Source organism: Leptonychotes weddellii, chromosome 5 (assembly GCF_054177405.1).
Source record: "Leptonychotes weddellii isolate Sample4059 chromosome 5, ASM5417740v2, whole genome shotgun sequence".
In the NCBI taxonomy this organism is placed as follows: domain Eukaryota; kingdom Metazoa; phylum Chordata; class Mammalia; order Carnivora; family Phocidae; genus Leptonychotes; species Leptonychotes weddellii.
In genome coordinates this window covers 151240873-151252151 of record NC_138373.1, presented here as the reverse complement: position 1 = coordinate 151252151, position 11279 = coordinate 151240873, and the positions used below count along the sequence as shown (strand labels likewise).

General features: G+C 50.7%; 1 protein-coding gene across 2 annotated transcripts in view; it reads left to right on the top strand.

Moving 5' to 3' along the window:
- The first annotated feature begins 2235 nt into the window (after positions 1-2235).
- Positions 2236-11279, top strand: part of DNAL4 (dynein axonemal light chain 4) — an 11978-nt gene continuing 2934 nt past the window's right edge. The window contains exons 1-3 of one of the 2 annotated variants that reach the window (XM_081822497.1): positions 2236-2336; positions 6240-6299; positions 9971-10178. In XM_081822497.1, the coding sequence (XP_081678623.1) occupies positions 10110-10178 (69 nt within the window). In that variant the 5' untranslated portion in view covers positions 2236-2336; positions 6240-6299; positions 9971-10109. The remainder of the gene's footprint in view (positions 2337-6239; positions 6300-9970; positions 10179-11279) is intronic. The other variant, XM_006747230.3, reaches the window with a different exon arrangement.

The following is an 11279-nucleotide window of genomic DNA, read 5'->3' as shown; positions in this document are numbered from 1 at the left end:
TGAGATCCCCAAAGGACAAGACTTAAGAGAGCAATTCTCAACAAGATATGCATGGGGTGGCATAACTCCCTGGGAGGGTTTGGAATCACCAGAGGGGCTTTCCCAAAGCACCAACCTTCAATTTCAATAAATACCCTAGGAAGTGTGACCAAGGGAAACTCTTGCTGATGAGGATGTGACCTAGGGTATAGGAAGAAATTTGAGACCCTTGGTAAGAAGAAAATAGAGTCAAGGTGGGCACAGGGAGCAAAGGAAAAAGGAGCCAGAAAGGAAGAGAGGTTTGAGGAGATCCAGGAGAATGAGGTGCCCCGGATGACAGAGCAGTGACTCTCAACTGTGAGTGTGCACCAGGGGCACTTGTGACAAATACAGATTCCTGCCCTTCTCTATTCTGATGCCATGGGGCCCTAGAATCCGCATTGTAAAGAGTTCTGCAGGCACTATTTCTGGAGTAGAGAATTTCACGAAGACAGGTGTGGTTGACAGGCTTACACCAGCAGAGGTGATGGATCCAGCAAGACAAAGAGCTGTTGGATTCTGCTCTTCAGGAGGTCACCGGTAACCATGGAAGAGGTAATTTCGGTGGTGGCAGCGTGGGTATAGAAGCCAGATTGCAGTGGGCTGAAGACTGAATAGGAGGTGAGAAATAGAAGACAGCAAACGTAGACCCCTTTTAGAAGTTTGGATGAGAGGCGGAGGCGAGAGCTTCATCCCCCTCAAAGGCCAACTTCCATCTCCTGGAGAAACTTGGCAAAGAGGATTGGGGAAATCTGGAGGCTGAGTCAGACATTCCATGGACCTTCAGAACGCACCAGGAAGGCAATTTGGGAATCGGCAAGGGCCGAGCACACCTCAAGCTGCCAAATTGCAAAACCAAACCCACTGTGCCCTCCTTCTGTCTACCCACTCCAAGTGCGTTCCACCATATTCACCGCCCAAGTGATCTTTCCATGACTCAGATCTGACTATCTTTCTGCCCTACTTGAAACTGTCCAACAGCTACTTTCCCCACTCTCACCCAAGAGAACAGGAAACACTCCCAGGGAATACCCAAGTACCTGACCTTGGCATTCAAAACCCTTCTGACTCTGGTGATCCCTCCTTCCCTCTGCATCTTCACCCCCCACCCTCTTCACTGTCGCCTCCCACTGTATCACATTCACCTTGAACCCAGGCTTCATGGAGTCACTGGCAGTTCCCCAGTTAACTGTGCTCTCCCACCCTCATTAGCCTACTAGTCGTCTTAGACACAGCAAACTCAAATACCACCTCCTCTGAGAGTTAGTTACTCCCTCCTTGGAAAGAACCAGCACCTTGCCCACACCTGCACCAGAGTACAGGTAGAATAAAGACTTCTTAACTCTTTGTTGACACAGCTGTACCCTCACTGGACTGTGTCTTCTCTGGAACCAAGGTCATCTTACTCTTCTCTGAATGACCAGCATCTGGCCAGGGCTGAGTTCCCAGTAAGTGCCAGTGAACGTGAAGTGGGGTTTCATCATGATAATGTAAATGTTGAAATTATGAAGTCAACCCACTGACCCTTTGATCCACCAATCAAGTAATTGAATCTGCAGGTTCTTCTCTCTTCCCCCCTTTCCCTTTTCCCTAGCTGTACTAATACTTTCGGATTAATTTTCCCTCCTAAATGTAAGAAAAGGCGGGCTCTGGACAACTGTGTCTTTAAATTAGATAGTACAACATCTCCTATGGACTAGGAAGTCATATGAGGATATGCTACAGTGGAAAGAGCACCTGGTTCCACCTCAGGGAGTTTCACTTTGATTCTTTCCTTTAACACGTTTCTTAACCTCTCTGAACCTCAGTGCAGATGGGGTTACGAATACCACTATCTAAAAAAACTGTGAGAATCTAGTGAAATACTCCTTGCAAAGCCTAGTTTTTGTAATGCTAGTTGTTATTAGGCTTCTGAGATCCTAATGAAGTAGTATCTCAGTGGCAGGACACCAACAAATTGCATATGTAATTTCAAATGGCTAAAAGAAGCGCCCAAGGTAATACCGCCCTTCAAAGTTTATTTCTCTAAAAGGCAAACTTCTTACCTCCCGGGCTCCTCAGGCCCACTTAAGACGACTATAACTGAAGCTCCGCCTCCCTAGCCTCTAGCCACGCCCTTTTCCTTCCAAGCCTTGCGTTGTAGGGGCCTTTAATATTGATGGACACTTTTATTCACCAATAAAAAGTGAAATTCCCGTTAACGTCCGGTGAGGGGGCAGGACTTCCTTGTTGTTGCTAAGACACTCTTGTTTCGCTCCTTGACAACCCTGGCGGGGGTGCGCTAGCTGCGGCCCCGGCTCCGGCCCCCGCGGGAGCAGGTGAGGCCCCGGGGTGCGGCGGGCAGCCGGGCGGGGAGGGCCGGCCCGAAGCGGGGCCGAGAGGCGTCGCAGGGCGGGTGGGGCCTCGCCCAACGCGGAGGCCCCACCTCGTCTCCTGCGTGCTGGTCCCCAGCCCCAGGTCCTCCCAACCCCCACACTTCGGGGACCTGCGAACTCGGCCGTGACAGATTAGCGGTGGCGACTCTGCGGGCTGCTCCTTCCCGCACACACCCGTCCTGCTGCGCGGTCCCCCATCCTCCTCGACCCGACTCCCCCAAGGACCTTGATTACCCCCCTCCCCGCAACGTTTCGCGGAGTAATTCCCCACTCCCGCGGCTGGACGGGTGGTCGCCATCGCCTTGGCCCAAACCGCTTGACTTGGACAGTTGGTGACGTGCTAGGATTCCAGGCTGGTCAGCTCCTTCTTTGGGCCTCAGTTTCCCCATCTGTAAATAGAAGTTGGGTTGAATAATCTCTAAGGCCTCTTCGACTCTGCCGTTCTAGGATGTGATTCTTTGACCCAGCTATAGGCTTCCCTGAGGATGTACCCATGGGAGTTCCCGGGTGTAGTGAAAAGAACTTGGCAAACCTAATTTGGATTCTCAATTACGGGACCTTAGCAAGTTATCTAACCTCCCTGGGCTCCAGTCTGAGTGTATATGAAATCAGGATACAATAGGGCATCTCCTTGGGGGAATTCTGAGGATAATAGGAATTGAAGTATGAAGAGTCTAGTTCAGTGTGGATTTAGTATTTGTTACTGCCCTTCCTCTGTCTCTTACTTCCCCACGCTCTCCCCCTCTGAGAAGTGTCACCAGTGCCTTTGTGTCAGCCATCATTTCTTCATGTGACCCTCAAATCCAGATCTGCTCTGATCTTTCTCCTGGGCTTCCACGGTTAGGGATGCTTTGGGGCGGGGGTGAGGGTAGCGTGAGTTATTATTGCTCTGGTGGTTGAACTCAGTAGCTTTCCGTCTGTGCCCAATGATTTGGTGATAACCTCCTGACAAGACACCTCCATTTTTTTTTTTAAAGATTTTTATTTATTTGACAGAGAGAGACACAGCGAGAGAGGGAACACAAGCAGGGGGAGTGGGAGAGGGAGAAGCAGGCTTCCCGAGGAGCAGGGAGCCCGGGGCTCAATCCCAGGACCCTGGGCAGAAGCTTAACGACTTAGCCACCCAGGTGCCCCAAGACATCTCCATTTGCATGTCTCACCAGCCACTTAAACTCAGTAGTTCTAAAATCAAACTGGCTCACTTCTTTACCTGTCCCTCCGTTCTACCTGACTTGCCCTGTCTTTCTCAGTGGCGTGGCCGTCCTCCCTCGCTCTGCTATGCCCCTCGCACTCAGGCGGTTGTCACTTTCCTTTGATTCTGCCTCCTTGAGGCCCTCACATCTGCTCCATTCCTGAAGCTACCATCTTGGCTCAAGTCTTTAATGCCTGTCACCTGAGCCAGTGCTCTAGCTTCCTAACTGGTGTCCCAACCTCCAGTCTTTTCTGTTTACCCAGCCCACCAGAATAATTATCTGAAAACAATGCAATGTCACCAACCCCCAAGAGACCTCCCAAGGGCTTCTCATTTCCCACTAAAAAGATCCACACTTCTCAAGCCTAGATTTTAGAGCCCTTCTGTACTTCCACAGCCCAACCCCAGCATTTTTTCCCAGCCTTCTCTTTCCCTTCTCCTGTGCCAGGTTCTGTCCTTTAGCCAAATTGGACCGTTGGACTTTCCCAGAAAATGCCTTGAGCTTTCTGCTTGGATATCACTGTGTTTGTTCATCTCTCTGTCCAGTAGGTCTTCCTCACCTAGTCCACTTGCCAGGATTCCCACTCAAATTCTGCCCCCATCACCAACCTTTTCTTGCTGTCCTCTCCCCTGCCCCTTCTAAAATTCTCCTCCTCCCTCTGTCTGCATCTGCCTTGTGGCACGTACTGCGTTCTGCCATGATCCATAGTTAGTTCCTTGTGTGTCTTGGTCTTTAAGATTGTAAGCTCCTTGAAAGCAGAGACTGTCTCTTGCTTATAGTGGAGTCGTTGAAAAGGCATAATCTTGGGCGCCTGGGTGGCTCAGTTGTTAAGCGTCTGCCTTCGGCTCAGGTCATGATCCCAGGGTCCTGGGATCGAGCCCTGCATCTGGCTCCCTGCTGAGCGGGAAGCCTGCTTCTCCCTCTCCCACTCCCCCTGCTTGTGTTCCCTCTCTCGCTGTGTCTCTCTGTCAAATAAATAAATAAAATCTTAAAAAAAAAAAAAAGGCATAATCTTGAAGTCCTATATACCTGAGGGAATCCTAGCTCCTCCATTTGTTAGCTGGGTAGAATGTCACTTTCTTTTCTCAGCCATCATGGTCATCAGAAAATTAAGGATTAAATAGCACCTGTCTAACAGAGTTATTGGGGGTGGTGGACAGTAAATAAGATCCTGTATGTAGGACACCCATCCTGTTGCCTTGCTCAAGGTCAGTGTTCAATAAATATTTAATGGATTTGATAGATCCTCTCCCTTCCCAGGGGGCAAATGAAATATAATTTAACCACAATATAGATATCTGATGGGCTTCTGCCATGTGCCAGACACTGGTCTTTGCGCTCTGGGGCATCTACAGGAGAATAGTTAAGTCCTTCAGCCTCAGGTGATTGATTGGCTGGATTCACGACACACTGCTAAGTCGTGACTGGTTATGAGATGTCACCAGTAATGAGCAATTGTGAATGATAAAAACCATAATCAGTGCTAACTCCAATTTATTTCTGTAATAATGTCATTCTTAGTCCCTTACATTCAAATCTGTTCTCTTGAGTGGGAAAGGGGGGGGTGGGAAACTGCGTAATTCACTGTCTGTGGGAAGCATCTGTTCTTGTGTAGAGCTAATAGCTGTGATGATTATGACTTTTTGCTGTACTTTGTAGCTTGACAAACATGTTTGGTATTTCATCCAAATTTGGGTATGTTGGTGAGGGGGTACCACGTGAGTCAATATTGTTTATTATATCAGGTTACACATAAAGAAAATGTCTTGATCTCTTCATCTCTCCATCTCTCTTCCTCCTTTGTCTTCCCTCCCTCTGCTTAGTCTAAGGCACAGCAAAAGTGTTCACTGGACCTCAGTAAAATGAAAAAAAAATAAGGGCAGTGTTAAAAACACCACCAACAGCAGCAACTTCCTGTGTGTGTGTGTGTGCGCGCCCGCGTGCACACACATGTGCGCACATGCACGCATGCGTGTGTGAAAGGTAACAGTCTTTTCCGAGGACTTTTATTCTGCAACCATCTCCTTCTAACTATTAAAACCTTCCCTTATAATAGATAATGTATTTAATGCTCTTGCTTAGCATAATTTAAAAACGCAGTCCTGCGTTTGCTTCCCCCTTTCCAAGCTGATCTGTGAAATCCAGATCTTCCGTGGTGTTTCCTGACCTCACCACCGTCTTGGATGAATGGCCCCAGGCCCTTAGGCTCCTCTCTCCTCCCCTTGCCGGCTTTGCTCTGTGTTTGCCAGAAGGCAGAGGGTAGACGTGGCCGGGAAAGGTGGGAGGATGACCGAGGTACACAAGTATGTATCCTGGACATGGCTGGAAGCAGGTGTGCCTGGACAGGTGGCTGGACTGGGAGATGCTGAGAATTGAAGCTATTTGCATTTCTGTCTGTCTCTTACTTGCTTGTGACTGGGGAAAAGGCCTAGAAGGTAGAATTAGAAGAGTAGGTGTGGGTTTGGATCCCGGCTCTGTCATTGCTGGCTGTGTACCTTTGGGCGAGCCCCAAAACCTCTCTGAAACCAGGTGCCTCATCTGAGAACAGGGAGTGGATGCTGCCCCCACAGGTTGTTATGGGGTGAGATGAAACAACGAAGGTGAAAACCCACTGTGCCCACACCACTAACGCTGGCCCCAACTTGGTCTACAGAATTTCCTTGGGGCTTTCATCCATCCATGCTAATACCGTGGTTTGCAGAGTGACAACTCAGTAAGTATTGGTTGGTTTGGCTGAATGTTTAGTGAGCTGGCATATGAAGAAAGACATTGCAGGTCCCCCTCCGAGTGCACCAGTAACAAGAGCTGACATTTACTGTGAGGTAGTCTATGCTCTATCCCAATTTCCAGATGAGAAAACTAAAGCTTAGAGAGAGAAACATTTGTCTGAGACTTGAGATGTGAACTTGGACCTGCCTGTGGAGCCTGCACCCAACCACCGCCCCTTCCTGCTCTGAGTGTGTCCTCCCATCTCTCGGATCCTGGGGCTGGTTACCAGGGGCGCCCCGAGGTCCACAGGCCAGGAGGGTTCTGGGCATTGAGTGGCTGGGGGCACCCCCAGAGGACTGGCAGACACTTTGGGCCTTATTTCCCAGAATTCCTTCATTTCTCCCCCATCCTCTAGCCCTCTTCAGGATTCTTCCGAAATGCTTCAGAAGCAAAACAATACCTTGTGACTGAGGTCAGTGTCACAGAAGAACAAGGCCCAGATAGCAGGACAGGGGCACTGGCTGTTCCAAGGCGATGACAGGAAGAGCCCTGTCTGTGCCCCCTGTTGCCTGGGGGAAGCCTCGCAGCAGACACGGGCGAGGCTGGGTAAAGCTCGCGGAGGCGCCCTTGGGCGGAGGGAGGGCGCGGCTGCCACCAGCTTGGTGCACCAGGACATCCTGGAACTGGTACCCAAGAGATTCAACGACCCTGGCCGTGCTCACACTTGCATTATTAAAGGGCTCTCTTTTAGGCCTGATGGGACTTCTTTCTGGCCTGGAGCTATCAGGCACACGCTCATTTGCATGGAAGATTGATAAGGTTATTAAAACCTCTGGGTCTGCTATTTTTGGTAGCGTTCTTCCAGCCGGGTTCTAAATCACGGCTGAATGACTATAGCTGGACTATAACGATACAGCATCATAAAAGATTCTCCTGCCTTTCTGTATTTGGAAGCACATCATCTGTAACTGTTCCTTTTTATTCTCTAAGTCTCATCCCTTTTGGATCCCCAGAAGTACAGGTAGTGGTTAGGAAGAGCCATTTGCACCTGTGGTCCTTAATCAGCGTGCTTGAGTAATGTTGAAGCCCTGGCTAGTGGCAGGCAGCAGCGCAGTGAGAACCGTGTGCAGGGTTTTGCCATTTCCTAATGCTCACAGGCCTCTAATTGGTGCTCGTGGTGGATCTCTAAGAACGAGAAGATGGGTTTCTCCCATTTCACAGAGGAGGAAACCAAGGCTCAGGTGCAATTACTTGCCCAAGGCTACAAAGCAAGGGAGAGAGTAGAATTCACTTTGGTTATAGAACAGGCATTCAAGCCTAAATACTCTGCCTCATGGGTCTCCACAACCCCCCCTCCAAAAAATACCTGTCCCCGTGGCTCTTCCCCCTTTGTTCCTAAAGGATGGACTTTGGTAATACCTCTGGCCTCTTGAGTCCTGTTTCATCAGGATTCCATATTCTCGGGTCCACAGGCTCTGAGCAGCCACAGCCCCTGCCCTCCCCCAGGGCAGGCATGTACACGCTCGCCTCTGGATTCTCTTCCAGGCCACTCCAGGCCAGCACTTGTGAGCCCCGAGGAGGAATTGGATCGAATTGAAATATTTAGGAGGAAGAGGCCCCAGCAGCTGCTGAGGGGGACCCAGTGTTCAGCATTTTCAGCTGAAAATCTGGGGAGGTCAACAAACCTTAAAGCCCTTAGCCTTTGATCATCACACCTGGATAATGTGGAGGGGGTGGCAAGCAAGTGGCCTTGGTGAAAACCGGGAGGACAGGGTGGAATTGGAGATTGGCCTTCACATTAATGAGCAAAGACCAAAGGATTCATTGGATTTTGTGAAATAAGAAACACGAGCAGAAAGTACAGTGAGGTGGTGCCTGGTCGTTTGCCGGCTTCCACGTAGAGACAAAAATCCCTAATATCCGAGTGCTCCAGATGCCCAGACTTGACGAGCTAAGAGGAGCCGTGTGGAAATCAGGTGGTGGAGGCAGGCTCCAGCCTTGTGCGAGGGAGCCCACCCAATGCGGGGCGGGGGGTGGGCTGCAGAAGGCTTCTGAGGCATCAGAGAGAGGGAGAAAATGGAGGGCACGGCCCGGAAAAAGTGCACAGAAAGTTCAGCGCTCGGCCACACGGGGGTTGAGTTCACGTCAGAACGGTGGTCACGACAGGCCAGACATCAGACGTGTACTTCACAGGTGGCAGCTGGCTGGAGGCCGGTTTCGTGGGAGCCTCCCGTGCGTCGGCGCTGTGAGGAGGGCCCACGCCGGACACCAGCCCTGCTGCTCACCAGCTGAGGCCTCGGGCTGACAAAGTAACGGCTTCAGGCCTCCCCACGGGGTCGCTGCAGCAGCAGGGCCCTAGGGACCGGAAACCTAGCAGATGCCACTTGTCGTCACTGCCCGTTAGTTACTCTGCTAGGCGTCTTCCGGCTTTAGTGGCTGTGCCATGAAACAAACCTATTTGGAACTATGAGACATGCTGGAGGAACGTTATCGGGTTGTATTTGTCCAGCACGGATGGTTAAACAGGGTTCATAGCACGGTGGTTTGTATGCATTTAGATCAGCACTTCTTTTTTTTTAATTTATTTTTGAGAGAGAGAGCACTTGAGCAGGAGCCGGGGGGACAGGCAGAGGGAGAAGCAGACTCCCCACTGAGCAGGGAGCCCGATGCGGGACTCGATCCCGGGACCCTGGGATCATGACCTGGGCCGAAGGCAGATGCTTAATGGACTGAGCCACCCAGGTGCCCTAGATCAGTACTTCTTCTGAGATGAAAAAGTCCTTTGAATTACAGGATAAATTGAATTGTAGAATAACGAGAGACACCAGGATTTCTAGCAATGCTCCCAGACATTTAGGATCCAGGCTCATCTCTTTAGGAAAAGTCCCATCTGTTATATATAACTAGATCTGAAAAGAAAAAAATCCAAACATATGTATTAGGCTTTATACCTTTCTGTTCATATGCACGCACATTCTCTCATGTATGTGGCCACGTGCCGGGCCCTGTGTTAGCCGCTTGACATACATTGTCTCATCTGATCTCTTACAGCCCCAAGAGATAGGTGGGACTTCCCCCCGTGTTACTGATGAGGCATCTGAGGCCCAAGGCCACGCTGCTGGTGAACAGTAGAACCAGCACTAATGCCCAGGCCTTACACCCTCTGACCAGCCAGATGGGACAGGGAGGTCGAAGCTGGGAGCCGGGCACGCCCAGGAGGACACGGAGCATCGCTGCTCCCGTTCCTTCCATAGATCGGGGACCTGTGGAAGGAGGTACTTGCTTGTCCATAAGCCCAGGATTATCAATCTTGACCTTGACATTTAACTTTCTAGCCACATGTGCGGGGAAGTAAGGGCCACGCACATTAGTGTTCCTGCAGGGTTGCTGCGTTTGTTAATTGCCGGCTCAAGCTCCACCCTCGGCCTGGCCCGCCATCGTCGGTATTTGTCTTGATAATGACAGTGCGAGCTTACAGCAGCATACCAGTGTGTTCTTACCGGTCCCAGCAGCTCGTGTTGACTCATCCTCCCGTCTGTAGACTTGCTGGCCATTTGGAAAAGGATGTGGAGGAGTTAAGACGGGGAGGTGTCACACTGTCAGTGAGACATTTCTAATTTGTGATGTATAGGTTTGAAGCCAACTCTTTCTCCTGGTTTTTCCTGTTTTCTACAGCACCCCTTGGGGAAAGACATTTTCTGCTCCCACCCAGTTGGCAGGGCCTGCTTCCGAAACCTCCCAGGGTGTCTTCACTGCCTGCCAGCGCCTCCTGAAAGCCCCACTCTCTCCCTCCAGTGGCCACAGTGGAAGGATCATGGGAGAAACAGAAGGGAAGAAAGAGGAGGCTGATTATAAGCGACTGCAGACCTTCCCTCTGGTCAGGGTAAGCCGCAGGGGACGGAGGCAGGGCGGCCAGCAGGAGCTCGTTCCCTGCAGGACAGCAGGAGGAGGAAGTGAGGGGCTCTGCGGGCTCAGATCTAGAGGTCTGGGAGTCGACAGCGCTTCAGTCCATCATCCATTCTTTCATTCGACAAGTCTTTCCTTAGGCCACCTACTACGTGTTGGGCACTGTTCTAGGCACTGTGGACGTAGCAGTGAACAACAGAGGCCCGGGCCACATGAAAGAGAGGCTTAAGGAACATAACTCAGGTAATTAGTGCTATAAAGAAAAATAAAGCAGGTGTATGGGGCTAGAGAGGAGAGGTTAGCTTCTGGAAAGAGTTCTCTGATCTCTGACTTGAATAAAGTTGGGGAGATAGCCTTGTGGATGTCTGGGGAAGAACATTTGAAGCAGGGGAAACGGCGAGCACAGAAAACCCGAGATGGGAGTGAGCTCCGAGTTTTGGAGGAACAGAAAGATCGGAGTGCGGAGATGGGTGGCGGGACGTGAGGGCCAGAGTGACAGCCAGCCAGACCTCACAGGCGGGCCAGCCACCCCGACAGACATGGTGACAAACAAGGATTCTGTCCTGAGTTCAAAGGCAAACAGTGGATGTTTTAAACAGAGGCCATTTGATGTTTCTAAAAGCTCACTCCAGCTGTTGTAAGGAGAATGGATTTTAGGGGACCAGAGTGGAAGTGGGGAGACCAATGAGGATGCTACTTCAGGGGCCCAGAGAGATGAAGGGGTGGCTGGGTCCAGGTCATGGCATGGAGGTAGACATGGTCACACTCAGGACAGATCTTGAAGGTCAAGACAGTAGAACTCACTGGTGCCTTGGGTGCCAGGTACAAGGGCACACGATAGTCAAGATAACTCCCAGGGTTGGTTTTTTCCAGAACTTAGGAGAGAAAATGGAAGGAAGTTGGAGGAAGAGCAGGCTTGTGGGGAAAGTCGAGTTATCTTTTGGACATCTCAGTGAGCTTGTCAAGTAGACGGTTGCATGTAGGAGTCTGGAGCCCCCAAAAGAGGTTATAACTGGGACTGAAAATGTGGGAGCCCTCCCCGTGTAGAAGATAGATCCACAGGACGGGCTGGGATCTG